The sequence below is a fragment of the Verruconis gallopava genome (assembly GCF_000836295.1).
Source record: "Verruconis gallopava strain CBS 43764 unplaced genomic scaffold supercont1.22, whole genome shotgun sequence".
In the NCBI taxonomy this organism is placed as follows: domain Eukaryota; kingdom Fungi; phylum Ascomycota; class Dothideomycetes; order Venturiales; family Sympoventuriaceae; genus Verruconis; species Verruconis gallopava.
In genome coordinates this window covers 439,664-464,436 of record NW_015622158.1, presented here as the reverse complement: position 1 = coordinate 464,436, position 24,773 = coordinate 439,664, and the positions used below count along the sequence as shown (strand labels likewise).

General features: G+C 51.4%; 7 protein-coding genes across 9 annotated transcripts; 4 read left to right on the top strand and 3 right to left on the bottom strand.

The window, feature by feature from the left end:
- Positions 1-102: 102 nt before the first annotated feature.
- PV09_06486 (uncharacterized protein) lies at positions 103-2,897 on the top strand. The gene is made up of 7 exons (XM_016360132.1): positions 103-643; positions 695-728; positions 851-1,046; positions 1,158-1,898; positions 2,035-2,044; positions 2,127-2,416; positions 2,573-2,897. Exons 1-7 carry the CDS (start codon positions 611-613, stop codon positions 2,775-2,777), a joined length of 1,509 nt encoding a protein of 502 aa, XP_016212214.1. The 5' UTR covers positions 103-610; the 3' UTR covers positions 2,778-2,897.
- Positions 2,898-4,175: 1,278 nt separating this feature from the next.
- PV09_06485 (uncharacterized protein) lies at positions 4,176-8,161 on the top strand. The gene is made up of 3 exons (XM_016360131.1): positions 4,176-4,649; positions 4,703-6,810; positions 6,868-8,161. The coding sequence occupies exons 1-3, from the start codon at positions 4,328-4,330 to the stop codon at positions 7,561-7,563; spliced, it is 3,126 nt and encodes a 1,041-aa protein (XP_016212213.1). The 5' UTR covers positions 4,176-4,327; the 3' UTR covers positions 7,564-8,161.
- Positions 8,162-8,166: 5 nt separating this feature from the next.
- On the bottom strand, positions 8,167-10,048 carry PV09_06484 (uncharacterized protein). Its single transcript, XM_016360130.1, has 3 exons — positions 9,856-10,048; positions 9,363-9,797; positions 8,167-9,290 (listed from the first exon to the last, which is right to left on the bottom strand). The coding sequence occupies exons 1-3, from the start codon at positions 9,892-9,894 to the stop codon at positions 8,451-8,453; spliced, it is 1,314 nt and encodes a 437-aa protein (XP_016212212.1). The 5' UTR covers positions 9,895-10,048; the 3' UTR covers positions 8,167-8,450.
- A 206-nt stretch (positions 10,049-10,254) lies between these two features.
- PV09_06483 (uncharacterized protein) lies at positions 10,255-12,516 on the top strand. The gene is made up of 3 exons (XM_016360129.1): positions 10,255-10,783; positions 10,897-11,896; positions 11,961-12,516. Exons 1-3 carry the CDS (start codon positions 10,645-10,647, stop codon positions 12,091-12,093), a joined length of 1,272 nt encoding a protein of 423 aa, XP_016212211.1. The 5' UTR covers positions 10,255-10,644; the 3' UTR covers positions 12,094-12,516.
- On the bottom strand, positions 12,383-15,915 carry PV09_06482 (uncharacterized protein). The gene is made up of 4 exons (XM_016360128.1): positions 15,266-15,915; positions 13,332-15,184; positions 13,023-13,243; positions 12,383-12,928 (listed from the first exon to the last, which is right to left on the bottom strand). Exons 1-4 carry the CDS (start codon positions 15,357-15,359, stop codon positions 12,910-12,912), a joined length of 2,187 nt encoding a protein of 728 aa, XP_016212210.1. The 5' UTR covers positions 15,360-15,915; the 3' UTR covers positions 12,383-12,909.
- A 2,078-nt stretch (positions 15,916-17,993) lies between these two features.
- PV09_06481 lies at positions 17,994-22,355 on the bottom strand. 3 transcript variants are annotated; one of them, XM_016360125.1, is made up of 5 exons: positions 21,425-22,355; positions 21,244-21,367; positions 20,767-21,187; positions 19,045-20,704; positions 17,994-18,949 (listed from the first exon to the last, which is right to left on the bottom strand). In XM_016360125.1, the coding sequence occupies exons 1-5, from the start codon at positions 21,565-21,567 to the stop codon at positions 18,268-18,270; spliced, it is 3,030 nt and encodes a 1,009-aa protein (XP_016212207.1). In that variant the 5' UTR covers positions 21,568-22,355; the 3' UTR covers positions 17,994-18,267. The 3 variants fall into 3 exon arrangements, with proteins under 3 accessions (XP_016212207.1, XP_016212208.1, XP_016212209.1); XM_016360126.1 differs by having other exon boundaries at positions 17,994-18,745; XM_016360127.1 differs by having other exon boundaries at positions 17,994-18,733.
- A 291-nt stretch (positions 22,356-22,646) lies between these two features.
- On the top strand, positions 22,647-24,727 carry PV09_06480 (uncharacterized protein). Its single transcript, XM_016360124.1, has 2 exons — positions 22,647-22,878; positions 22,993-24,727. Exons 1-2 carry the CDS (start codon positions 22,799-22,801, stop codon positions 24,260-24,262), a joined length of 1,350 nt encoding a protein of 449 aa, XP_016212206.1. The 5' UTR covers positions 22,647-22,798; the 3' UTR covers positions 24,263-24,727.
- Positions 24,728-24,773: the final 46 nt, after the last annotated feature.

The window sequence follows — 24,773 nt, the reverse complement described above, 5'->3', positions numbered from 1 at the left end:
AATCCGGCAGCTCTGTATTCTTTCTTCTTTTGTTTCTGCATGGAACATGGGCACAGACGACATGGTTGGTGTTCGTCTTCAAAGTATGCAAGCACCTGTCTCTAGAGAGCTGCGCTACGGACTATAAAGATTTCATGTCGACCACATTTTGGACGGTCAACAAAAATCACACACTCTTTTCCTCAGAAACCCTCCTTACACTCGCTTAATACGATCATTAGTGCCTGTTCCGCTACATTGCGCTCTCTTATAGTATCTGCGTACTCTTTCCCTTAGTTCTTTTGCTGTCGTGCTTTGCGCTCGCACACGATGAAGCTGTTACCATATTTTTTGTCACTTGCTCCTTTTGCTGTTGCTGTGCCGCAGAATCTGCAAAAAAGGCAAACCGCAAGTACTACGACCAGCTCTGTTTCGTCCTCGGCCAGCACGGCTTCATCCTCGACCAGCACGGCTTCGTCCTCGACCTGTACCCCTTGCTCTGGTAATACCGAAACCACTCGGAGCGAATGGTGCGACTACGATATCAATGATGACTACTACAGCGTAGTTCCATGTACCGGTGTTACACGCGAGTACTGGTTTGAGCTCACAGAGACCACGGGAGCTCCCGATGGAGTTTCTCGAATGCTGCAAACTGTCAACGGTATGCCCTCTTTGTCATCAACACGAAGATGATGCTTATAGCGGATTTTAGGTTCGGTTCCTGGGCCAACAATTTTTGCTGATTGGTACGTATTCGAAATGCCACCTTTGTCCAACACTGCTGATGTGACTTTAGTAAGCTCAACTTGTTACATCGAACTTTATCATGTAGAGTGTAATGTCCAGTTAATTTAACTGAATCTCACAGGGGGGGATGAGGTCATTGTCCATGTCACTAATAATCTGCCATCGGACTCGGGCAATGGAACAAGTCTACATTTTCACGGCGTGCGACAAAACTACACCAATCAAGCGGATGGTGTAACATCCGTCACTCAATGCCCGACTGCGCCTGGAGAGACTTACACATACAAATGGAGGGCAACACAATATGGATCTTCTTGGTAAGCGTGATATTATCTTGGTAGCTTCCAGTGGAAGTGCGACAACAAGAGCTTCACAAATGATTGTGTCATGCTTCCCTTGTGATCCAGAGGCCTAATTTTATTTCACAGGTACCATTCCCATTTCGGTTTCCAAGCTTGGGAAGGCATTTACGGCGGCATTGTCATCAATGGACCCGCCAGTGCAAACTACGACGTTGACCTTGGGAACTTGTTTATCCAAGATTGGGACCATTCAACCGCTGATGAACTATATATCAAAGCTGAAACTCAAGGGGCCATTTCCTCTCTCACCGGCTTGATCAATGGTACCAACGTCTATGGAGACGATGGCAACTCCAGTCAGGTTGGATCTCGCTTCGAGACAACTTTTGAATCCGGCACTTCATACTTGATCCGTCTTGTCAACGTGGCCATCGACACTCACTTCAAGTTCATGATTGACAATCACGTAATGACGGTCATTGCTGCCGATTTCGTCCCGATTGAGCCGTACGAGACGACCTCTCTCAGCATAGGTATGGGTCAAAGATACGATATCGTTGTGACTGCCGATCAAGCGGACACTGCAAGTGACTTCTGGATCAGAGCTATTCCACAAAGCTCGTGCTCAGACAACGACAACGCAGACAACATTAAAGGCATAGTTCACTATGGCTCATCGACCGGAACCCCGACCACTTCGGGTTATAATATTACGGATGAGTGCGTGGATGAGACTAACTTGGTCCCTATCGTTTCCAAAACAGTGGGAGATGTTACAAGCTCTGTCGATGAAGCTGTTGGCGTGAGCTTCAACGATGACAACTATTTCATTTGGGAATTGAATGAAACGTCGTACCTAGTGAACTGGTAAGTTTTCAATCACCTTGCCGATCTTGAGGGCATGTTTTAGTCCAATATGAAGGCTCTTAATACATGCAACTCTGATCGCAACACATCGGACTACCTGAAAAAGAATCAAGAGGAAATGCTGACTTCCTTATAGGCAGAGTCCGGTTAGAATTACCCTACTCCTACTTTTCAGCTCAAACTGTCTGAATACATGAGAACTTAAGGCTAACACATATTTGCATCTAGACACTACTGAATCTGTACAATAACGACTCCTTCTCAACCACGTACAATCTGATCGAGCTGCCAAATGCCGGCGAGTGGGTTTACTTACTTATCACGGAGTCTGGCATACCGGTTGCCCATCCTATCCATCTGCATGGTCATGACTTTTACGTCCTCGGTGCAGGTACCGGATCATATGATGCGAGTACCGTGTCTCTCAACTTAACAAACCCCGCTCGTCGTGATGTTGCTATGCTTCAAGCATCTGGTTGGCTCATGATTGCTTTCCAAACAGACAATCCGGGCGCCTGGTAAGACATAGTACTCAGTCCCATGCAAATTGGTTACTTTTCTCAACTTTTTCCCTGATACTTCATTCCGGCATCGGCAAAAAGTTTGAGAAAGTACACCAATTTTTACAAATGCATCCCTCTTTTTGACCTAAATTTTGACCTGTACATTGCCAGGCTCATGCACTGTCACATCGGATGGCACACCTTGGAAGGGTTTGCTCTACAATTTCTTGAAATGGAGAGCGAGATATTGAGTACGATCGATGAAGACGATCTAACTAGCACCTGCAGCGCCTGGACTACGTACATGACTGACAACGATGTTGTTCAGGGGGTAGGTGGCATGGAGGACTCGGGCTTGAAGAAGTTGAGACTTTAGATTATAGGATGTGTACTAGGTGCAACCGATTGATGCTTTTTAGTAGTGAGGATCCGAAATCGACACACGATGATCATCTGTCAAGAATGTGCTTTGCCAACCCCAAAATTTGAACTCTCTTTCAGCACTATCCATAGTAGAGTCTCTTTGCACCTATTGAATACTCATTTTACACAAACACCGTTGCGTTAGAAAACACTTCGAACTGGACGATGTTCAATAATTCTGAGAGTATTGTCGGTCTGCGTCAAAACAGAACGCAATTTCTAGAGCAATAGTTGTGTTTTCACCAAAATTGGGCCTTTGGAACGCGCCCGGCTTACGTCGACCTCTTGAAATATGTAAAACTATTTCTGCTTTCTGAAAAATTAAGTTTCAAACAAGGCTACGGCTTTTCCACGAAAGTCCGTCCCTATGCCAAACTCATCTGGACGCTTTCTTGAATGTCCCACTCGCTGAAGACATGTTACGCATGGACGTTTTGTGCCTGCCATTGTTCTCCAGGTAGCCATGGCGGAGTCGAATCCTTATTTTAACAATGAAAGTGTTGCCATTTAAGAATGTAAATTCTTAAATTATGAATTCGCCGTATTCATGGTATCTCTCCAAATAGGAGTGAGTTGCTTTGGCTCTTGCGCATCCTTTGGTGTCAACTTGGCTCATAAGTGCAACTACCGCGTAAGCCTCAAAGCATAACACTTTTCAACGAGCTTTTCGCGAATTTGGACGGGCCTCTTGGAATCAGGTAGGCAAGTATATAGACTCTAAACTGTTCAACGTATAGCAGCAGCAAACTCTAATTACACGTCGACTGGACTCCGATTTCTCTAGGGATATAACCAAGTGTTTTGTGCGGGTTTGGAAATAATTTGCACGCCGCCCACAATTGCCGGAAGATGTCCTTATGTCAAATCTTTTCTGGGAGCAAAGCATTGTGGTTGTCAGAATTTGAGCCTGCCTAATATCAAGGCCAGATCGACCATGGGCGAAATCCAACGACTGTGTGTTTCTCTCCTCCTGTTGACAGGCAATCTGGCAACCAAGATTCTCACGAATCAATACTTTTGTAGCAGAGCTCCACAGAAAGGAACTTGACAATTTTGGAGGCATTTACTATCCTTGCGATATAAAAGGTGAAGTCACTGAAATCAACGGACCGAAGACATGCGCAAATCCGGCATATAATGCCAACACGGGATGTAATTTCATTTGAGGCAGTTGGAATATGTACGGAGTTGGTAGAAGCTTTCCTGCTTCATGTCTGCTGGCATCCCAATGTTTGACTCTTTGCTATTGTAAAACCCCAGCCGTTGAGCCATTGCAGCTCACGGAGTGTTGGCCACATTGGGTCTAGCGCCTCGATATTTCCAACTGTTGTTTAACCCTGATGAAACGTCACACAGTGATGCAGTCTATTCACGGCTCCATCTGAGACCTTACGATCAACCATGGTCAACACTTCTTGAAGGCTTCAGCTCTCCTCAGCTTTTGGGACTCCGCTTGGGCTGATCTTGCCCTATACTTGATCTCCTTCGTCCCTTGCGACGACAATGGAGACGACTCTGCTCAATCACTATAAGCTACCCTCGCTTGACCCGTCAGAATGGCCGGCTGATAAAGATTTCGAGGACAGCTCAGATGATGAGCCGGTCTCATCATCTGTTGGCGTGCAAAAACGTGCATCAAAGTCCCGATACTCGGCACTGAACCGTAATGCCACGCTTCGATCAAGCGTACCTGGTGCCGAGAGGAGCAAAGATGGAAAAGAAAATCTAGTGCAAAAGGACGAACCGGATCCTTTGGGCGGATCTCAGAGTGTTATACAAGTATTGCGACTTCGGGGCTTGCCAATTGAAGATGACTGGAAGCTGCGTTGGTGATCACCGCGACAATGCGTGTTGGTTAAAGCTGACACAAGAGCACAGGAAATCGCTTTTTGCTATCTTCAACGACGTTTTCACCGCCTATGTTTCTGTCAGAAGTTCATAACCGTGCATCGACCGATGATTTGCTACGCGGTCTGGAGTTCCTGTCACAGTCTATCGAGAAGAAGTCTGCGTCGCTGAAGGTCCTCGTTGAATCGAACTTTGAACGCTTTGTCAAGGCTAAATCTACCATAGATAATGTATACAAGGAGATGAGAGAGCATGGTCAGGATCTAGAGAAGCCGAGGTCCCCAGGATCGCACAGCAGGGCACACTCCCGGCAGCTTAGCAGAAACAGTGTACACTTTCGACGCACAAGCGGCAACCAGTCCTTCAGCCCGGGTCTAACAGTGGATACAAACTATAACCTGAAAAGAAAGAATGCTTTAATCAAAGAATCGGATTATGGCGTTTTGCCTATCAAAGTCCCCTTGCTGGAACTAAGCACCAAAGTCGAGGAATTATGGGGCCCTGCTTTGGGTGGTCGGGAGAAGGAGGAGAGCCTCAAAGCGGTTCTTGCCTGTGTTGAGAAGAATCGATCTTTGTTCGAGCTCGGAACCGTCGTCAGAGACGCCATCAAACGACGGGACAACGAAGCGCTGGTAGAGGCCTACAAGTCAGCGAAGGATTATGCAGATCAGGCTAGGAAAATTGTGGACAGTGCGGTTGCAAGTCGTACTTCCTTGAAAGATGCGGATCTCCACCAAGTCATTGTAACAGCGCGAATGTGGGCAGATATTGAAGAGCAGATCGAAGTCTTCAAACGTGACGTATGGCGCAGACTTGCGGGCACGCATTTCTCCAAGCATGATTCGGAACCAATGCGCAAGCAAGACGAGCATTTGGAACTGATCAGTATTCTTCTAGAGCTTGGGGTGGACGACAATCCAATCAACATTTGGCTGATAAGTCGGTACGACTTCTTGAAGACCAAGATCGACGCTGCATTTGAAAGGATGAAGGTTGAAGTTGAAATTCTTCGAAGGCATGTTTCAAACGATAATCGTCCAACAAATTTTCAAATGGCTAGTTATCTGCGCAATGCTACTCCGGATGGAAAACTGAGCAAAACAGACGGTATCGACGCTCCACGAATTATTGAAATCTGGGAACATATACAAGGAATGCTTGACTCTATTCTATCCACTAATGGTGGAATCTTGGGTGAAGTCATTGAATTCTGGGAGACCGCTCAGGGCTTCATTGATGGTCGGACGCAGCGCACACTTCCCATTGGCATTGATGGCGACAGCCGTAAGCATCATCGTCTGTCGACCGATGGCGTTAAGCACTTAACTAGCGGTGCACTTGAACTAGTCATGAAGATTCGGGAGGAGTTGAGGGCCTTCTTCGCAGAGCCTCCGCCAGAAGATCTATCTCTTCTGCTGTCACCTTTGCCTCCCGACTCGCCCATGACGCCTAACTCTAATGTGTTATCGCCGAGTGCGCTTTCACCAGTGTGGAACAAATTTGATCCGACCAAACTTCCTCCTCCTTCACCTCGCAGAGGAGAATCGTGGGAAAAGTACGGATTTTGGCCACCCTACGCGAGTTCAATAAGCGGTTCTTACTACCTAAGCAAATTCTTAGCTATGATCGGCACAGCTTCTTGTGAGATGGCAGGTCTGAGTGTTGTAAAGGCCGGTCGTAACAACGTAGATGACATAAAAAAGACGCTTGGAGAAATTCGTGAGCGATGTCTATCGGCTACGTTAGCGGCATGGTCTCTAGACTCCGAAAACTGCAGAATGCTAGAAGATTGGACACGCTCGTCTGAAAGGCACGACCTCACAAACATGCCGGTGCGATTCCGCAATTTCCAAGGGTTCTTGCTATCAAATATACAGCAAATCATGTACATATCTGAGGCCTCTCGTCGATCGGAAACATCTGATGTCATTGTACCACCTTCAACAAAATTACTGCAAGGTGTTAGGTCCCAATTCGTAGCGAGCATCTATCGAGCACTACGTGGCATGGTACAGAATGCGGAAAGTCCGGAAAAGGGTGAAGGGACCTGGGACACTGATGCAGACGGTCTCATAGTCAGGCGCAATATTGATGAAGCTCTTGACGGAAGCTCAAGACATCTCGATTCGTCTAATAAGGTACGTCTGGTTAAAATCACTACCCGACATGAAAATGCGCTAACCTGGAAATTCCAGAAGATTCGCATACTCATTACGCTAAGTAATGTGCAAAACCTCCGCAACGACATAATTCCTCACTTGATTGCCCAGTTTGAGACAAACTTTAGCGTGCAACTCACCGATGAATCAAAGTCAATACAAGAAGCACTAGGCAAGATCGACACGGATCTTTTCCGCTTCTACACCGAACCAATCACCAAAAAGCTAGAGAGTATCATAAAGGAGAGCATAACCTCACCATCATGGGTGCCTTCACCAGAAGCACCTCGGCCGGAAGACGCAAAACCCTACGTGTACGAAGCATTACTCCAACTTGTCCTTGTTCATTCAGAAGTCAGCACAACTGCGTCACCGCTCACCTCGCCCATTCTCAAGCATCTTCTCGAGGCCATATCTGAGTTTCTCATGGACGCCTTCAAATCGCGGTCACAATATTCGCTCGCTGCCCTTCGACAGGCCACCCTTGATGTAGAATTTTTGGCTCAGACCATGAGCAATTACACAACAGATAAGGCAAGTGCAACTCAGAATGCAATCTATGTTGCTCTGGACGAGCGAACCGACAACGAGGCTCGGCTTCAGCTTCAAGGAGAACTTCAAGAGATGAGGAGTGCACTTAAAAAGCTCAGGGAAAAGACTAGGACAGAGTTCGCTTGTTTCAAGCGCAACAGGAGCGAAACGGTGAGCTCGAGGGGCGGGAAGAGGGAATAAGAAATGGCCAGCATGCGTGACTACGCAATACCCCCACTTTCTCAAGTTTTCACTCAAGACTGTCCCCTTTCACAAGTCGAAATGCATTGTAAAGATCGGACGGACCACATATCCTAGGTTTGATACCATACGCTCAGGAATTCTTGTCAAGTCTTTGGGGCATATTCTTGTGTAGAAATGCCAATCGAACTAGGATTTTCGCTTCCTACGTGCTCCAGAGTGTACTTCGTGCATCATCAGGGGTTGAATTCTTAGTGTTTGACATTGTGTCATGGAATAGCTATGGGCCGGAAAGTTGCCGGCGACTCAACCGTCTATCTACGGGCAGTCCATGATCCCAGTCCTTTCAATTATTTAGAAAGGAATCTTTCTGCCTTTTTGACAGATCCCGTGGTCTGATATGCGAGCTTCTGATGATTCGACGCTGCTGCCTGGACAATTGTAGGGTCAATTTGATGGGAAGCCAAAACATTCTAACCCAAACAATCCACGCGATCCAAACCTTGTGCGAGGAATGGTGATCAGATATTAGTCTACTTTGAATGTAAACAGCTTCAAGTGAAATTACGCGCGCCTTATTCTCAATGTCGATACTCTGCAATGTAATCTTAGTCATGAAGTATAATTAGTCAACTGTGTATATATTTCAAGATTTGTACGGCGTTTTTCAGTGCCAAAAAAAAGTGTGTGAGATGAAATTGCGACAAATCGAAAAAAGCAACCGAATACAGAAATATCATTTGTACAAATACTACAACACAGGGGCATGTGATTGCCATTCTATGCAGACTATGTTCAAAAACATTTGTGTGCCCCGGCGCCTATCTATGCTCAAGAAAAATGTGCCCTCGTGCGATTCTTATGCAGGAGATCTAGCCATAAAGAGTCTATCTCCTCCTTAGGTACCAGTGATACGACAACAAGCCCATCTCCTTGCTGAATGGACTAGGAACCTCAGCAAGCCCTTGTCTTGCGACAGGATGTCTGAGGTAGACTGCACTGCACACGTTCTGGTTGACCTCCAGATACCTGGGAATGAAAGCGAAGGCGCTCATCCAGTTGCGCGGTACCCATGGTGTCAAGTACGGCTTGTCCTGTAGACGGGCGTTGGGCCACGACTTCAGCAGCTCGAGGTGAGTGATGGGTGGTGCTCTGGATTCTGGGGGCGGATGGAGCTGTTCCAAATGTTTCTTTACGACATCGCTTTCCACCTTGGATCGGTCTAAACGAGCCGCGAAGCTCTTCACCTGCTTAGCCGCAGCCTCGTCCGATTCCGCAGAGGACGCTTTGATGGCGGCCCTGACTTGTCTGCGTAGTTCGCGGAGCTTGTAAAGCCTTTTTTTCCGACGTGAGCGAAAAACGTAGCCTTTGCCTAGCTGCGGCCTCAGATATTCCGAAATCTTTTCTTCCAGTCTCTTGAGCTCGGCTTTGAGCTTGTTTACGCTCATCGCAGCGTTGTCTTCTTCAGTTAACGCGGAGTCTCCTGCTACCTCTGTTGTCGCACCGGCTTCAGCCTCGGGTGCAGCTTCCGCCACAGCCTCGTCCGCCGGGGTCTTTTGGTTCCTCGGCTTCGCGAGCAGCAGATCTTTAGGCGCGTCAGCGGGCAGGTTGTTGTAAATCCATTTCCTCGTGCTAGCAGACTCCTTCATGCCGGTCGAATACATGACCATCTCAGGGTCAACACTGAACATGTCACCTGGATTGAGAAGGTAGCCAGGATGTTTGATCTGCAACGAGAGTTAGCGCTGAGCAAATACAGCCGCTTTCCAGAGCGTCGAATGAGATTGAAGCGAGCATACCTTCCTTCCATTGACCTTGACGTGGCCGTGGAGAACAAACTGCCTCGCGGTCCTGATGCTGCTTGCAAACAGAGCCCTAAAAATAGCAGTATCCAAGCGCCGCTCGAGCGGCCAGTAAGTCATGCTCATGTAGGGAGTGTTCCTTGGTCTGCGCCGGATCATCCATTGGGGGTCATCTTTGCCCGTTCCACGGCCGGCAGCCTGTCTGCTGCCATCGTCTTTTGCGAGACGCTCGATGTCCATCTCGACAACGGCAGGGATCTTGCGATTGAATTGCAGCTTCCATTGCTTCTCGCGAACCTGGTGGCCGTGATAGGTGCGTGAGTGTGACTTCGCCAGCCACTTTTGCTGATACAAGGTCTTGGTTTTGAGGAAGGGGTCGCGATAGTGGGCAAGGTTATAAAGGTTGATGCCACGCCAGGATTGAAGTATGCGCTGGAGCACGACGAGTTAGCAGCTCAGGTCGATCAATGGATGAAAGCAGAACACATACACCCTTCCTATACAGTTCCCGATAGTTTTTCCGCACCATGATGGGATGTCACGATGGGGAGCGGGTGAAGATTGGAGATGGGCGTGGTGATGGCTGTAGTGGAAGAAGAGCAGTTTTCAGGCGAGTCGACTCTTCCCGTCTCACTTGGGGAGAGAGTTACAGGCCGTTGAACTTTAGTTGACTCGAGTCCAACATGGCCCGATTGAGTCCGGGTCAGCACGCCAATTTGCGTCCTGCCCGATTGCCAAAACCGGACGCGTGCATAAGCCGCACATCGGCCCGCTGGAGCTGGCCCGGCGTGTCACGTGGAGCCCGTCGGCCCGTCCAGATCGGGACTAGCGCCCGCCGCCGTCCATCTCGCTCGTCGTCTCCACCTCCAGAACTTTTTTCTGCGCTTCAGTCCAGCACTCGTCAACGTCCTGCACAATACCGCCTTCTCACTCTTAGACAAGAACAGGACGGAGATCCCGCCGCGTCTAAGGGCACTGCGCGTCGACCATCGTACATTTTCGTCTTCCATCTGCTTCTGCGTGTTCTGCTATTCTGCTTTATCGTGTCCGCCGCACGGTAGCATGGTCAAAGCTTGAACGCTCCCGCGCCCTCTCCCCTCTCACTTTTTCTTGCACGCACGCGCACGCACACTTCGCTCATCTGCTCATAGACCAAGTTGCCCGCTCACTCGCTCGTCTGCTCACTGGCCCCAAACCAAGCGCCCATTTTCGTGCTCGTCTTGTCAATTGCTAAACGGAAGTCTAGACCAGCTGACCTTTTACCTTTCTTCTCGCCGTCATGAGCGCAGATACTGAGGCGGCGTCCGCCAATCCTACCACTGTCGAGCACAAAACCGAAGAATCCAAGGCTCCAGAGTCGTCAGAAACCGAGGAGAAGAGCAACGATCCTGAAAATGGAGCTAGCGCGAACGACAAAAGTGAGTAGTTTTCTTCCCAACGTCCATTCTGCGTGCGGCATTTCTCCCCTCGTTGGCTACATACGAGGCATTCGCACACCTGCGGAACACTACAATTGACTCGCGTGATCCAGAGAAAAATAACAGCGCTGGCCGCGAGCTGGATGACAAGTACAGCAAGAATCGCAGCGACAACAGCCGCAGCAAGCGCAATGGCAGCTCCAGAGCCAATGGCAACGAGCACCACCACCACAGGCGCGCTAAATTCGATCGCGCCAATATCAAGTCTCGCTACGACGATCAAGAAAAAACCGATGACCCCGTCCTGATTCGCAAGCAGGTAGAATTCTACTTCAGCGATGCCAACTTGCTTCAGGACAAGTTCCTCTTCAACCAGATTGGCGGTTCGGAGAACCGCCCTGTTGATATCAAACTCATCGCAAGCTTCAAGCGCATGTTGCGTTTCGAGCCATACTCTGCCATCGTTGCTGCCCTTACTGAATCTACTGTCCTCGAAGTCATCGATGCCGACAAACCAAACGACGCCAAGGTAAGGCGACGCACCCCACTTCCGGGCAACATCGGCAAAACCCATGCCGAGGTGAAGGCCAATTACAATTCGGAGTCGATGAAGCGCAGCATCTACGCCAAAGGCTTTGGTCCAGAGACGGCCAAGACCCAACTTGAGATTGAGGATTTCTTCGCTCCGTATATGGCTACCTCTGTGCGTCTGCGTCGCGCGGACGACGGATCTTTCAAAGGAAGCGTCTTTGTGGAGTTTGAGAACGAGGAGAGCATGAAGCAGTTCCTCGAGCTAGAAGAGAAGCCTGAGTGGCAGGGCAAAAAGTTGGAGATCAAATCCAAGGTCGAGTACTCCAAAGAAAAGGATAAGTTGTTGAATGAAGGCAAGATCCGGCGTAACGACCTGGAAGGCCATGACGACCGGCGTGGCAACGGCCATCGTGGCGGTAGAAACGGACACCGTGGTGGACGCCGCTTTAACGAACGTCGTGGCAGGAATCATTCACGTTCGAGGTCGAGGTCTCCCGGTAGATTAGAGCGAAAGAACTGGAGAGACTTGGCTGACGAGGAGGACAAGGAGAGGGCCTCCAAGCAACAGGATCTTGAGGACACGTGAGTCTTCTGTTTTATGTTTCTGTAAATGGCCATAGTGAAGATTTTCTGACATTTTCTATAGTGACGTGCCCAAGGTCACAGGTTCTACCGAGGACAATGGCGAGGCGACCACGAACGACAAGAAGCGTGCACGTGAGGATGACGACAATGCAGAAGGCGCTGAGACAAAGAAGGCCAAAGCAAATAATGATTAAGCTTTGAAGAGGAACTCTGGTGGCTACTTGTTAATCATGAGCATAGAAATGGCGTTTGGGAGAAATAAAAAAGAAAGAATGGGTTGGCTCCGCGATGCAAAGTCTAAATGCGCGAATGATGCATTGTCCTAAATGCTGATCAAAAGGCAACCTTCTTCCGTGTCATGGAAATACACTTGTGTCAACTAGATGTGTGAAAGATTTCTAAGGACGATTGCTTCGTTTCGTCTTCCGTTCACCACTTGATGATTTCCTTAGCAATATCATGTCGAGCATTGGCGGAGGCAACTCGGATTCTGAGAGATTCGAGGCCGTCTAGGTCTAGAACAGAAAGAAGGTAAGGTGAGAAATAAAAACAGCCGAAGCATGCATTGCTTTGCAAGAGTGGAACTTCGCACCGACGAACGCTCGAGCTCGTTTCACGGTCGTCGAACATGTCACTGTATTGTTTCTTCTATTTCTTGTTGCGCGTTTTTTTTATCGACACCTGGTACACAATAGCAGGAACCTTTCCACGCGTCTTACCCATCGAAAGAGTACTACCTGTCATCTTTCTTTTTCCGAAATGTCGCGGTCCATTGGTGCGGCGATGTCCTTTTCCTGGTGACGTTCTGTCTATCTTGCCATAGATGTGCGCGATTGAAAACGCCCGTTGTAGCCCGTAACACCAACGCTTAACAGTGAATATGCATGCCATCCGATGTTATTCATTACAAAGAAAGAAAAGAAGGAAAAAAAAAAGAGATAAAAAACTCTTTTTTTTTAAAAAAAAAAATAAACATTATGCAAAGCGGTGAAGCAAATGGATGGGGTTAATCAATCAACCTTGACCGCACTAGAATAAACCAATGACGTTAGTTCCACTCTAAAGACAAACAGTAAAGAAAAGAAAACGCATAGGGATGGGAGATGGAGAGTTGGTGACTTACGAATAAATCCTCCTCACGAACGCGTAACTCGCCAGGAAGCCAATTGTACCTGTCAACAGACCATACACGAGACAGGCAAGGAACGAGTAGGAGAAGAAGAGAATGCTGGACACAAAACCGGTAATGTGCAGCTTAAATGCATAAAACCAGATGCAGTAAACAAAGATCCAGATCGAGGACGCGCCGCCGACGAGGAAGGATTGCCACCACCAATGGTAGTTCTGTCTCGGGCGTCAGTATTGAGGCCTCCAACGCAGTGTCTCCTCAGCCGCACGAGGAGATGGCTTGGGGGTGTTTTTTTTTACGTACCTCAGAGCAAAGCTGCACGTATGTGGCGACAACCGAGACTTCGACAACGGTGATGACCAATATGCCGCACACAACGGCCAAGAAACCAAAGACGTAGTAGTAGCCGCTTTTGTCTTGCCACATGCTTTTGAACACGAAGAGAAGTTCGACGAAAATAACGGCAAAGGGAATGAGGCCGGCAAGCAGCACGGTCTGGATGCTCTTTGTGTACCACTCCTGTCGGGGAATCTGCCGCGGTATGGCATTGGGCTTGACGGGATGGTCCCAGGCACCGACGACGACGAAGCCGTACCAGCTGCCCACGTACACGAGGGGAAGCTGGATGAGAAGCCACAGCGAGGCAAGGGCGAGGAGGGTTCCGAAGGGGATGGCAGTGCTCGACGCCTGGGCCCACACGAAAAAGTTGAGGATGAAGATTGTGGCGAATATCAGGCCAGGGATCAGTGTGCCAGTGACGATGACGTTCCGTCTCCAGTTCTGACCTCCAAACGTCTTGTAGACGCGCGCAGAGAAGTAGCCGGAAAATGCGCCAGCCAGAACGAAGAGCGCCATAGCGACGCTGATGAAGCCGCCGCGGAAGGAGGGGTTGAGAACGCCGAAGCAGCTCAGCAGGACGAGGCCAGCGGCCATGAAGATGACCTGCGTGCCGGAACCGACGATGGGAGCGAGGATGGAGCCAAAAGGAGGGGGACGGAAGACGTCGCCATGGACAAGCTTCCAGCCAGTGATGTCCTCAACGGCCTCGTCGTCCGACGAAGAGACGTCCGCGTCCTCAGAGGCGTCAATCTGATCAAGCAGGCCAGAACCTGCCTTTTCCATGCTTCGGCGGGGCGTTCGATCGGGTGACCTCAACTTGCGCTTGAGCTTGAGCTTCCCGTCCTCGACGCCGGACTCCTTGTTATACAGCTTAATGTCGCCGCGAATAGTGCGCGCGAAGATGACGGCGACGACGGCCGTCAGCAAGCCAGATATGACGAGGGAATTAACGATGGCCAGCCAGTGTATCTTGTTGTTGTCCTCCTCGTTGGCGAAGTACATGTCCCATCGGCGAGCCCACTCGAGGTGCTCGTCCTCACGCCAGTAGACCGAATACGTGTATGGAATGGTGAGCTTTCCGTCTCCAGTCAGGTCATCGTCGAGGTCGTCCTGGGGTGTGTCCACGTAGTCGCTGATTGTCTCGTTACCGGCCACGCGCGTCGCGTTCGCACGGAAGCTTAGCTCCATGCCCCGCTCAATGTTCTCCATGTCCAGGGGCAGGCCGGTCTCTGCGTTTCGGTGTCCGGCTTCAATGCTCTTCGGATAAACCTCGAAGCCGACGACGACCTTCCTGCCGTTGTCGCCATCTTTACCGGGCGCTCGGTGGTAGCGAATGACCAAAGTGACGTGGTTGTTGATGTAGTACAGAGGCTTGAGAGTGGCCGGATCGTAATCGACGTAGCCCAATTTGAAGCCAGCGGCGTAGTACTTGCGTGACTTGTCTGTGGTAACGAAGCTGGTTGCGCCGGGCAGGTTATCTACGATCCACTCAGCCTCGTAGTTGTCGCTGATCAGATCGCGAGCCCAGCGAAGAGCCTTTGCATCCACCTCTTTACTGCATAAATAGCTGACCTCTTGATCTTCGCCAACGACAAGCTCGTAGTCGGACACAGTGATGCGGTCGCCGCGGAGGACCTCACCCAGGTTCAGGGTTAGACTTGTGCCGCTTGTCAGGCCACTCAGACGCTTGCGGCCGCTCGGAGGGCACACAAAGGGCAGCTCGGCGTAGGCATACTGCAGCTGGGTGCGGTCGGAAAACAATTTGTTCCAAAACAGAGGTATGGTTTCGCCGTCGCGGTAGCTTTTTATCGAGTAGCCTGTGACGAGACCGTCAGCGAGATGAAGTTCCACGTACACACTCACCCCCCGGACGATAGGGCGCGAGAGCCAGCACATACCTGGGATGTAAAAAGCATTCGCGAAAGACGATAAAGAGAGTACGGACAAGACAAGCAAGAGAAGAAGATTGGTGAACCGTACGTCGCCGTGCATCTTGATTGACTATTTATGCGAGAGAGGGAGAGGAGGATGTGACGGTGCTAAGAAGCACCGGGGTCTCCGCTGAGAAAGACTTCGCGGTCGAGGTCGACGAGGGAGGTAGAGGATGCACGTATGCGTGGAGGAAGACGGAGTCGATCTCGTCCTCAGTCCTGCTGCAACACGGCGGGTAAAACGTACGGCTACAGGCACATACGGCAGCAGCAAAAGTGGAGGCGAACCAACGGGGTGACGGATACACGGATGGCGTCTGTTGCGCCAAGAGTGTCAGACGTGGGCTAAGCCGTCACGGTGGTACGTAGGAGCCGGCAGCGACGGGTTCAAGATAAGGTCGAGGACGAGGACGGAGGAGACAGCAGCGGGCGCGGACGGTGGATGTGTTCGGCGACGGAGCAAAGGGGGGGAGATGCTGGAAGGGCAGAAGGCGGCGAAGACGAAGGGAACGAACGACGGGAAGAAAAGGGGAATTGTACGAGCAGGATAAGAAAGTAACGAGCGGGGATGGGAAAGGAGATAACGAAGGGTTGGGGAGATTCGTGTGGGTGAAAAGATGGCGCTTGGTAGCTGGAGGAAGCAGAGACGAAAGCCCAGGGAACGTCACGCAAAGTCAGTTACGTTACGGCTGACATGGACGTTGGCGCGTTACGTTTTCTTAGTAAGCAGGCGACCGTTCACGTAGCTTACGTTGGCGAGGAGCACGGAGCGAGGAACAGATGCGGAAGTGCCTGCTGCAACACAGGGGCCTGGAAGGCCGGACGGGCGGCGGAGCCAGTAAAATCAGGGCCTCCGCCCACATCATTAAGGAGATATAGGCAGTTGACATCAGGGGATAGGCCCCTAGCCCTGGCGCAGCGCTGGCACGGGCACATGCAAATTCCTGATCGTCGATGATCTACTCTTTCTCCAAATGATCGGAGACGACGTGGCCAAGCAACAACTGCGGTGGACGGGACGGCCTTTTTCAGACGGACAGGCTCATTGCTGCCAACTTTTCGCTCCACGCTTACGATCATGTGCGGAATTCTCAAGGCAGCTTCAGGCCATGCACATGCCTGCCGTGCTCGCTGCTCCTAGCCGTCCTCTGCGTTCCTCCTCCTGCTGTGCTGCTGTCTCTTTTCGGTCTTCCGTCGAGGCTCGATGGACCAACTGATCATCGACTGACGATCCATTCAGAGTGTCAGTCCGCCCTTGCAACTGCAGGGCTTGAGCATTGCTCCGCCTTTGCTTTGTGCATGTTGGATGAACCCCAGCACCGAACGCGCTTCCGGCTCTCCGTTGGTCATCTTCATCGTCGTCGTCGTGAGCAAACAACTGGAAATACTACACGTAGCCTCACGAGCCCCTACTATCTTGGCTTCACTATCACGACGGATCTACCGTGTCCGCTTCCTTGCAGCTGGCCGTTGAGCTTTGCACCGCAGAAGTTTTCGGTCGTAATTTTTTCTTTTCTTTTGGCTGATCTTCCTTGATAAGAGCCAAACCGGGCGTCGCGTCGTCACTAGCGGCGAAGTGCCAGGCACGCCACTGCCAGTAGCATTCTGCGGCTGGGGGCCTCTTCCTCGTGGGTTTGGCCACCCATCTCTCCCTGCAGGGCACGCAAAAAGTTTACTTTTCGAACACGCAGCACGACTGACAGAGCTATTGTTGGAACATCAAAAAAAACGGTCCCGCAGGCTTCAAACGAAACGTCTCACAGTGGGTCCGTCGTCATGCCTTTGGGGTCGCTGCCATTCTTATCGTTTGGCCCTGCATACACATCAGCCGTCAGAAAATAGGCCCAGCATCGCATGTTCACGACTCCACCCATACGAACATGTTTTCCTCCGGGCTGACAGTTGCCTCTTGGCCTACACATGGCCGTGGTTTCTTTGACCTTGGGAGCGCCTTTCACGCCCGTTGACCTAGACGGGGTGAGCACGCGCAGACCTGGAAATGATTTCCTAGCGATCCCCAATTACCACCAAAAGGACAGCCCGCCGTGTGCTGGGAAGAAATCTCCGAGCCGAGAGCGGGATCAACGTCGCCCGCCTCTTTCGATGGACCGTCAAAACCAAGCCGTCCCTGCTCACGACCGTTGTGGCCGCTCGCAGCCAGTCAGCCAGCAGCAATGCAGCTAACCGTCACACGGAACGCGACCGACGACATGACGAGAAGGAAATAATGAGAGGGTAGAGCCAACAGGCAAGGGCAGCTTCGCGGGCGCGGATGCGTGCGATCTGCCAATGTGCGTGGGCGTATGTAAGTTACGAGGAGTATGTTTTGCGTACAGTAATGGGACCGTGCCAGAGCTGCCACCTGCAAAGTCCCATGCCCGGACATCGTTTGTCCGTCGTAGCTCGCGCGTGCAATAGAAAAGAAAAAGATTACGCGTGCCATCTCTAGCCTTTAGTTAAACTTACTTACCCCGCCGAGTTGTTCCTTGCTACTGATCTCGCCTTTCGCTTCTTTTGGGATGTTCCCGTCTTTTTTTTTGGCGCACCCATCGATCCGCCGGTCGGGTCGTGTCCACGCAAGCAAGACGGCAGGCCCGCTTTGAAACGAAGCAAAATCACCCAACACATTTCACGTGAAAAGCACGTCACATCGTGTTTCTCGCCTGCTCTTCCTTGTCAACGGAAAAAAAAAAAATAAAAATAAAAATAAATAAAAAGGCCTAGCCTACTTCATATCCCACGAATAAGCATCGAGCAGCCCAAATCATAGGTGTTTTCTCTTGAGCCCCCTAGAACGCGGGGTGCAAGGGGGAGGTGTGAAGTCATTTCCTGGTATGAGCCAACATCAATTCATTCGAAGAAGTTAGCTTCTACATTCGTTCCATCTTGACTCCTACCGCGTGCGTGTTTGCTTGTTTGCATGTGGAACGCTCGCCGCATTGCGCTTCTCACTTCTGTACTGTAGCATCCTAATACCGCTCTCCATAGCCATCGCCGTAGTTCTCGTAGTCACGTCGTCTGCCGCCGTACTCGTTATCGCCGTCGTAGTCGTCGCGACGGCCGGCCCCGTACCTGCTGCCTCCCTCGTCATCATCTCTTCCCTCGTAGCCTCCTTCACTGTACCGTTCCTGGCCTCCGTAGCCACCGCTGTATTCCTGACGCCCTCCATAATCTTCCCGACGTCCGTAACCCTCCTGACTGCCTCCGTATTCGTCCTGGCGACCGTACTCCCGTCGTCCACTCTCGTACGCATCCGGACGACTGTACTCTTGTCGTCCGTACTCGGATCGTTCACCACCATACTCATCTCGACGTCCGTACTCTGTTCGTTCAGAGCCATAGCCACCGCCATACGATTCCTCGCGACCTTCTTCGCGACTACCCCGGCGGCCGTGGTGCTTCGGACGACTCTCTTCGTTCTCACCATAGTCGCGTCTGTATTCGCCTCTGTACTCGTTAGAACGTCTCTGGTACTTCTTCTTCTTCTTCTTCTTCTCATCATCGTCACTGTCATCGTCACTGTAATCATCGGATCGCCCTTTCTGCTGCTTCCGGCGATGCTTCTCTTCCTTCTCGCGAGCCTTGCGTTCCTTCTTGGCATACTTGTCCTCCTCCTCGTCCGAATCCGAATCTTTCTTCTTGCCGTGACGTCTCCAGGCAAGTCAGTAGCGGTGACGATGCAGAAATAGAGTGAAGATGGAAAGAGATAAGGGCCGACATGGAAACGAAAATGTGAGTGAGCTTACCTGGATTCGGAACCGTACTCGCCAGATCGTTCATAAGTGTTGGTGCGAGTCTCCTGTCGGTACGAGCTGCTAGATTCAAATCTGCGCTCTTCAGTGCGTTCATAGTCTCCACCACTGTGGCCATGTGATGGCCTCTCGCTTGATTCGAAACTGTAGAACTCCTGGCGGCGGGCACCACCGGGGTAATCGGTTTGACTAAACTGCGCCTGGCCGTAACGCTCGTTGTCGCCACGGCCCGAGGACGGGTGGTGGCCCAGCTCCGAATACGACTGGTTGTAGCCACCGTCATGCTGATAGCCCACCTGCTGGTAGCTGCTCTTCTCTTCGCCGCCAAAGGCTCCGCTCAAGAGCGAGCCACCAACGCCTCCCACCACACCTCCAACAATGTTGCCAAGCAGGCCGCCGCCAACGGCTTCGCCCACAGCGTTGCCAACCCCCTGGCTGATTTGATCGTGTGGCAGTCCGCTACTATCTCCATACCCACCAGAAGGTTTGTCACCGCCTATAGCCTGGCTAATGCCACCCAACAAGCCAGCGCCAACCACGCCTCCAACAGCACCGCTTGAGCTTGAGGTGCCGATGTTTGGCATACCAAGGGGCTTGCCACAGCCGTGGCCCTTGTCCTCGACGCCTTCCTTGTGGTTGCGGCCTTCCTCGACACCGTTGCGGCTCAGCTTATCGCGGAGCTCGTCACGACCACGATCGCTTTGCCCTTGCCACCATTGCTCAACAACGCGGAACATCTGAGACCGACAGTCTCGTGCGCCATCATCACCGTACTCACGGAGAGCTGGGTGATGAAAAACGCCGTTTATAATGCGATTGATGGTACGGTCGACATCGGCGCGCTCATCGTCCCAGCACTCGACGATCTGAGGCACGACCCACTTGAGTACTTGACTTGCCACCTTGCCTGCGGGTTCGTTTAGAACGTTGCTGAAGTGGTCCTTGGAAATCATGGAGTGTGTCGGATCCGTCGAGTAGTCGTCATGGAAGACAATCAGCTGCTTCTCGCGACTAGACTGGATGATCTCGGACGAGCCGGTGCTGAGCTCCGCCTTGACTTGTTTAATGATGGGCAGTACGAACGGTGCGATGAGGCTGAAGACGAAGATGTTGAGTTGTTCCTGCAATTGTTCGAGCAAGTCCGGCAGGATGGGGATCTTGTCGATGGTTTCGGTAATTCTGCGCATGAGGTTGTCGTGAAACTCTAGAACAGGGTAAATCTGCTGTCGTAGTGCCTCGGCTTGGCGTGCAAATTCCTCTGGTTCCTTAGGTGATATAGACATTTGCTGCATCTGGGCGTTCGTGGCGTTCTGTTGCAGCTCATCGACCTTGCTAGATTCACCTCCGCCGATGATCCCCGCAGGGAGTTTGTCAAGTATGCCTTGGATCACGCTGGCGCTCTGACGGTTGCGCTCTGCGTTGGAAATGGTCCCCTCAAGCTCGTCGATCTCAGACTGCGTAGCCTTGTCAGAAAGCTCGCCCATGACAGAATGAAGGAAGTCGACGCCTCCAAATGTGCCGGTAATGAGCGGCCAGATAGGCTCACGAGCTCCGCGAACTTGCATCTGAGTACGGCGTCCAACGTGAGGGAAGACGTCACGCTCACCCATCTCGATCAAACAGAGTTCGACGTAGTTGGAATGGGCAGAGAAGTCTGACCACGGGTTAGCACTGGTCTTAAGCTACGTGTTTTCGCTCAAATCAGGAAACAATCACCTTCTAAGCAGTGGTTTGCAGTGCCCAGCAATCGGAAGGCCTCGTAGAGATCGTCGTCATTGCCATTGCGTCTGGCTCTGCGGCCAAGCTCAATACAGCGTCTGTACAGATCCCTAACGAGTCCAGCAGAGGTGGTGATACCGGCATCTTCAGATGCAATGTACTTTTTAAGACCAGTGCGCTCGTCGATAGACAGCTCGCGGCGTTCGTCGACCGGCCCTCGAAGTCGACGGTCGTAACGACGGGCATCTTCATTGTCAGCGTAGTCCTTCGGGTTGTCGATATGCTCCTCAGGGCGATAGCAGCCGAGACGCTCGGTTGTAACTTCAAATTCACGCGTGCCATAGCCGAAGCTCATGAAGCCTAAGATCCACAGCAGCAAGCGAATTGCTTCGGCACTGACCATCTTCAGAGTGCCTACCTATGGAGGAGATTAGTCAAGTCGAACCTTGGTAGTTTTGTGCAATTCTCGCATACGTCGACAGCCTGACTGTAGTCGCGTAACCAATTACCAAAGTACACACGTTTCACGTCAAGCTTGGAGAACTTCTTGTTGGTAGCACGGCTCATGAGCAGCGCAAGCAAAGTGTCTTCGATGTCGCTTGGGCACTGTTAGCCGGGACTGGGCCCAAGACTTCCAATCACGAAAAAACGTTACCCGTGACGCCAATTCTCGCCTTCAATACGTGAAATCGAAGCGATGTTGCCTGCACCGAAGGCGTGGGCAGGACGAGCCCATAGCACTAGTAGCACCAGACACAGCAGAAAGGTGGTACCGTCTGAAGCTCTGAACATCGCCATGCTGCAAGAGGGAAGCTCTGAAGATCGAAAAGAGAGACTGGAGTGTCTGGAAAAAAATTTTTGATCCTTTTTTGTCACTGTGCCAGCTAGGAGTTTGTTGAGTATTGTAGCTTACACGTAGGTCATGCTATCTGCGCAAGCGTAGAGGGGCAGCGTCTTGGCTAACATCACACGCCGCGCTCGTCTATGAAGCCAAGAAATGCTTCTGACATGCTAGGACCAATTGACTCATGGCATTCATGCCGTGTGAGACGGCTTGGCGTCGTGAAAGAAGCTGATGCGAACGGGGGTGACAATGAAGATGAATCCAGAGCTGAAATGTTACTGTAGCTGGAAGTACGACTGGCGACTGTGAAATGGAAAAAAACACTGCAGAAAGACTAATGTGCGTAGGACGGATACAAGGCACACGCCATGCGCCAGATGACAGAGTCCACGACGGTCTTCTTAATACCATATCACAGGTCGGCAACGTGGTGGATTGCTTCAAGGTATTGTGTCGAGCAGACTCCAGCAGCAACCGCGGCTCTACACAGCTCTTGTTTGGCTCAGCGAGCACAACGGACGGCTTAGATGCTGAGGTTTGTAGGCCTCTTCGAGCACGTGTGAAGGCTCCGGGACCATGCAGAGACGATGCAGCGGGAATCAGCAAGCGTGATGATCGATCGCCGAGTGTAGACTCCATGTGCACGACAGGTTTTCGTCACCGTTGTCGCCGTCCTCGACGGCATTGTCGCAGTGCCACCAGCCATCACAAGCTGCCGTAGTCATCGCAGTGGTCACTGTAGTCACAGCATAGAACACAGCCATCTGGCGAGGCGTGGAAAAGAAGGCGAGCATCAATCAACTCTCGCCACAAAAGAATGCTCAGCCCTTTTCCCAGCGGGCGTGGTGTTGGTAGGAAAGACCCCCCACGTGATGCGCTCCCGGACCAGCCGGCACAGTGTTGCTTGTGAGTGTGAGAGTGGTGCAATGTTGATGCCTTGTTTATGCTTGATATTCTGCCTGAGGCTCGAAACCTCGAGTCCTGGTCTGCTGACTCAGCACCGTTCACTTTCCCTCTCTCTTGCCTTTGCTCACTCGCTGTCTCCAGTCAAACACGCAACACATCGCAATCACATCGGCGCCCGTACATTCTCCGACACATACCCGCTTCACTCTTTTCCTTATTCTCGATTCGCTTCGTTCTGTCCTTCACCCCCTCCTTGTTCTCTTCGCACTCCCGTCAGTTATGGCTGACAACACTGCAGCGACCAGTGTTTCCGTTCTCTGTGCCTATCCCGTGTCCAGCATCTATGACTTCAACCACAGGTTGGTATCCAACTTTCCTCATCGCACACGGAACCGACTTCAGCGCTTTCAATATCAGCGTCCTTGTCGGCGATTCCGTCGGGCTTGCGTCATCTGCTAACCCTAGTACCCTAGGTTCGTCTACTATGTAGCGCTCGCGGTTATCCTGCTCGCTCCTCGTCATCGCTGGATCACCCCTGCCGCATTCGCCTTCTGCACCCTTTACACCGTCTTCTCCACCCTTTACGTAGGCGCCCTGTCTATCGCACCGAGCCGTCTCGGCCCCAGCCTGGATATCTTCGCACTCAACAGCCTATTCCTGACCAACACGTACGCTCTCGCCGCTGCCGTGTTCTGTCGCCCAGATTTGATCAAAGGCAAACGAGGCTGGCTTCAATGCATTCGAGCTTTCGTTTGGCTATGGGTCGGTTTCATCACCGCTACACTGGCCAAATCTTCCTTTGAACGGTTTGCCCAGAAGGCTGTTGTTGAGGTTCAATGCTTTGCTGAAAACGCGCCCTCGGCGCCAGCAAACATCTTTGCTTTCGGCGAGCTTGCCTGCGAGAATCCTTGCGTTGTGCCCGAGACGTCTGTTGCCTACGTTTTGCAAGAGCAGCTCGCTCCTATGGTTTGGGGCTCGCTTGACACGGCTACCAATTCCTTCTCCAAAATGTCCATTCCTTCCTTGACTCTGACCGAATACGCCGTCGTCATCCTCTTCGCCGTGGCTCTCGCCTCCACCCTTTGGATCAATTTCTTTACCAGCCCACAGATCACCCGCAACACAATCTTCGCGTCCCTGACGCAAGGAAAGAACGATTCTCGTGTCCGTGTTGTGCTGGCCAAGATTGCTGCCTTGACGTGGTACAGCTGGAGCTATTTCGCGTTGCTGCTGGTTGCCCTAGCCACGCCGTTTGTGAGCTACGTGCAAGAGCAGCTTCTTGTTCGCTATCCTACTGTGCAAAACAGCTGCCTTGTTCGCCAATGGGTGCCTTGGGCGATTGGAGTTGCCCTTTTCCTCGTCAAGGTTGCCGTCTGGCGTCGCAGAAGGGAAGCTTGGTCGAAGGAGAAGGCGTGTCGCATTCGCCGCTTCAACACCGCACTGCTCCGCTTGCAGCGAGGTGTAGAGCTGCCTCTGCCTCTGCCAGAGCATCATCACGCGGAGAAATGCACAGCAGCGCAGGGCCCTGCCTCTGAAAACCCAGATTCTACTGTTCCGTCCAGCCCTCTCCCAGGGCTGCGATCAATGAAGCACCGCATCGAAATCGCACACACACGCAAGATCAGCGGGCTGGTGGACACTATATGCGAGTTGAAGGAATGGTGGATGGACCCAGCTGGCAAGAAGGAGGCGGAGTCAGCCACTGCAGATGAAGAGAAAGCTCTTCTGAAAGGACATTATTGAGCACCAGTACGGTGAGAGTTTACTATCAGAATAAGGGTGATGCGTCCGAAGTCGCATTGATTTCCAAAAGTTGCTTCAGAGTGCAGAATCTCGACATGTTGCGAGTTGGCGTGTGACGAATTTTGTTGGTATGCTTGATGCCTGATGCCTTCCAACCCAGCCCTTCTTGAGCACGGCGCAACTTGGCATCCTTCCGGCAGTTATCGATATGGTGAAGCCCAACGTACAGCCGTTCCCCACTTTAGACAACGGTGAATCGGGTAATCTAAGTGTGTACTGGTAGAAATCGAACCGTTCTGGCTGCTCAAAGACAAGGCTCATGCAGTAAACGTGCCGGCCGAGCACGGTCCGGGCTCTGGGTCAGATCGGAATGCTTCTCCTCATGGAGAGGCCACTAGTAGACTGAGGAGAACGCTACGCGAGTTCAAGCTCGGCAATCAAGATTGCATCAAGAAGAAAAAAAAAGAAAAAAAAAATCAAGTGCACAACGGTAACGACGGTCTACGCTCCA

What these genes read in the sequence shown, in the direction of transcription:
- PV09_06486 (XM_016360132.1), top strand. Translation starts at nt 611, where the DNA reads ATGGAGTTTCTCGAATGCTGCAAACTGTCAACG. An exon ending in AATGCTGCAAACTGTCAACG is followed by an intron (nt 644 to 694) that starts GTATGCCCTCTT and finishes AGCGGATTTTAG; the next exon opens with GTTCGGTTCCTGGGCCAACA. An exon ending in ACAGACAATCCGGGCGCCTG is followed by an intron (nt 2,417 to 2,572) that starts GTAAGACATAGT and finishes GTACATTGCCAG; the next exon opens with GCTCATGCACTGTCACATCG.
- PV09_06485 (XM_016360131.1), top strand. Translation starts at nt 4,328, where the DNA reads ATGGAGACGACTCTGCTCAATCACTATAAGCTACCCTCGCTTGACCCG. An exon ending in TGAAGATGACTGGAAGCTGC is followed by an intron (nt 4,650 to 4,702) that starts GTTGGTGATCAC and finishes ACAAGAGCACAG; the next exon opens with GAAATCGCTTTTTGCTATCT. An exon ending in ATCTCGATTCGTCTAATAAG is followed by an intron (nt 6,811 to 6,867) that starts GTACGTCTGGTT and finishes TGGAAATTCCAG; the next exon opens with AAGATTCGCATACTCATTAC.
- PV09_06484 (XM_016360130.1), bottom strand. Translation starts at nt 9,894, where the DNA reads ATGGTGCGGAAAAACTATCGGGAACTGTATAGGAAGGGT. An exon ending in GGGAACTGTATAGGAAGGGT is followed by an intron (nt 9,798 to 9,855) that starts GTATGTGTTCTG and finishes GTCGTGCTCCAG; the next exon opens with CGCATACTTCAATCCTGGCG. An exon ending in TCAAGGTCAATGGAAGGAAG is followed by an intron (nt 9,291 to 9,362) that starts GTATGCTCGCTT and finishes CTCTCGTTGCAG; the next exon opens with ATCAAACATCCTGGCTACCT.
- PV09_06483 (XM_016360129.1), top strand. Translation starts at nt 10,645, where the DNA reads ATGAGCGCAGATACTGAGGCGGCGTCCGCCAATCCTACCACTGTCGAG. An exon ending in AGCTAGCGCGAACGACAAAA is followed by an intron (nt 10,784 to 10,896) that starts GTGAGTAGTTTT and finishes CGCGTGATCCAG; the next exon opens with AGAAAAATAACAGCGCTGGC. An exon ending in CAACAGGATCTTGAGGACAC is followed by an intron (nt 11,897 to 11,960) that starts GTGAGTCTTCTG and finishes CATTTTCTATAG; the next exon opens with TGACGTGCCCAAGGTCACAG.
- PV09_06482 (XM_016360128.1), bottom strand. Translation starts at nt 15,359, where the DNA reads ATGCACGGCGACGTACGGTTCACCAATCTTCTTCTCTTGCTTGTCTTG. An exon ending in GAATGCTTTTTACATCCCAG is followed by an intron (nt 15,185 to 15,265) that starts GTATGTGCTGGC and finishes GTCTCGTCACAG; the next exon opens with GCTACTCGATAAAAAGCTAC. An exon ending in ACGTGCAGCTTTGCTCTGAG is followed by an intron (nt 13,244 to 13,331) that starts GTACGTAAAAAA and finishes CGCCCGAGACAG; the next exon opens with AACTACCATTGGTGGTGGCA.
- PV09_06481 (XM_016360125.1), bottom strand. Translation starts at nt 21,567, where the DNA reads ATGGCGATGTTCAGAGCTTCAGACGGTACCACCTTTCTGCTGTGTCTG. An exon ending in GGCGAGAATTGGCGTCACGG is followed by an intron (nt 21,368 to 21,424) that starts GTAACGTTTTTT and finishes ACAGTGCCCAAG; the next exon opens with CGACATCGAAGACACTTTGC. An exon ending in GAGTACGGTTCCGAATCCAG is followed by an intron (nt 18,950 to 19,044) that starts GTAAGCTCACTC and finishes ACTTGCCTGGAG; the next exon opens with ACGTCACGGCAAGAAGAAAG.
- PV09_06480 (XM_016360124.1), top strand. Translation starts at nt 22,799, where the DNA reads ATGGCTGACAACACTGCAGCGACCAGTGTTTCCGTTCTCTGTGCCTAT. An exon ending in ATCTATGACTTCAACCACAG is followed by an intron (nt 22,879 to 22,992) that starts GTTGGTATCCAA and finishes CTAGTACCCTAG; the next exon opens with GTTCGTCTACTATGTAGCGC.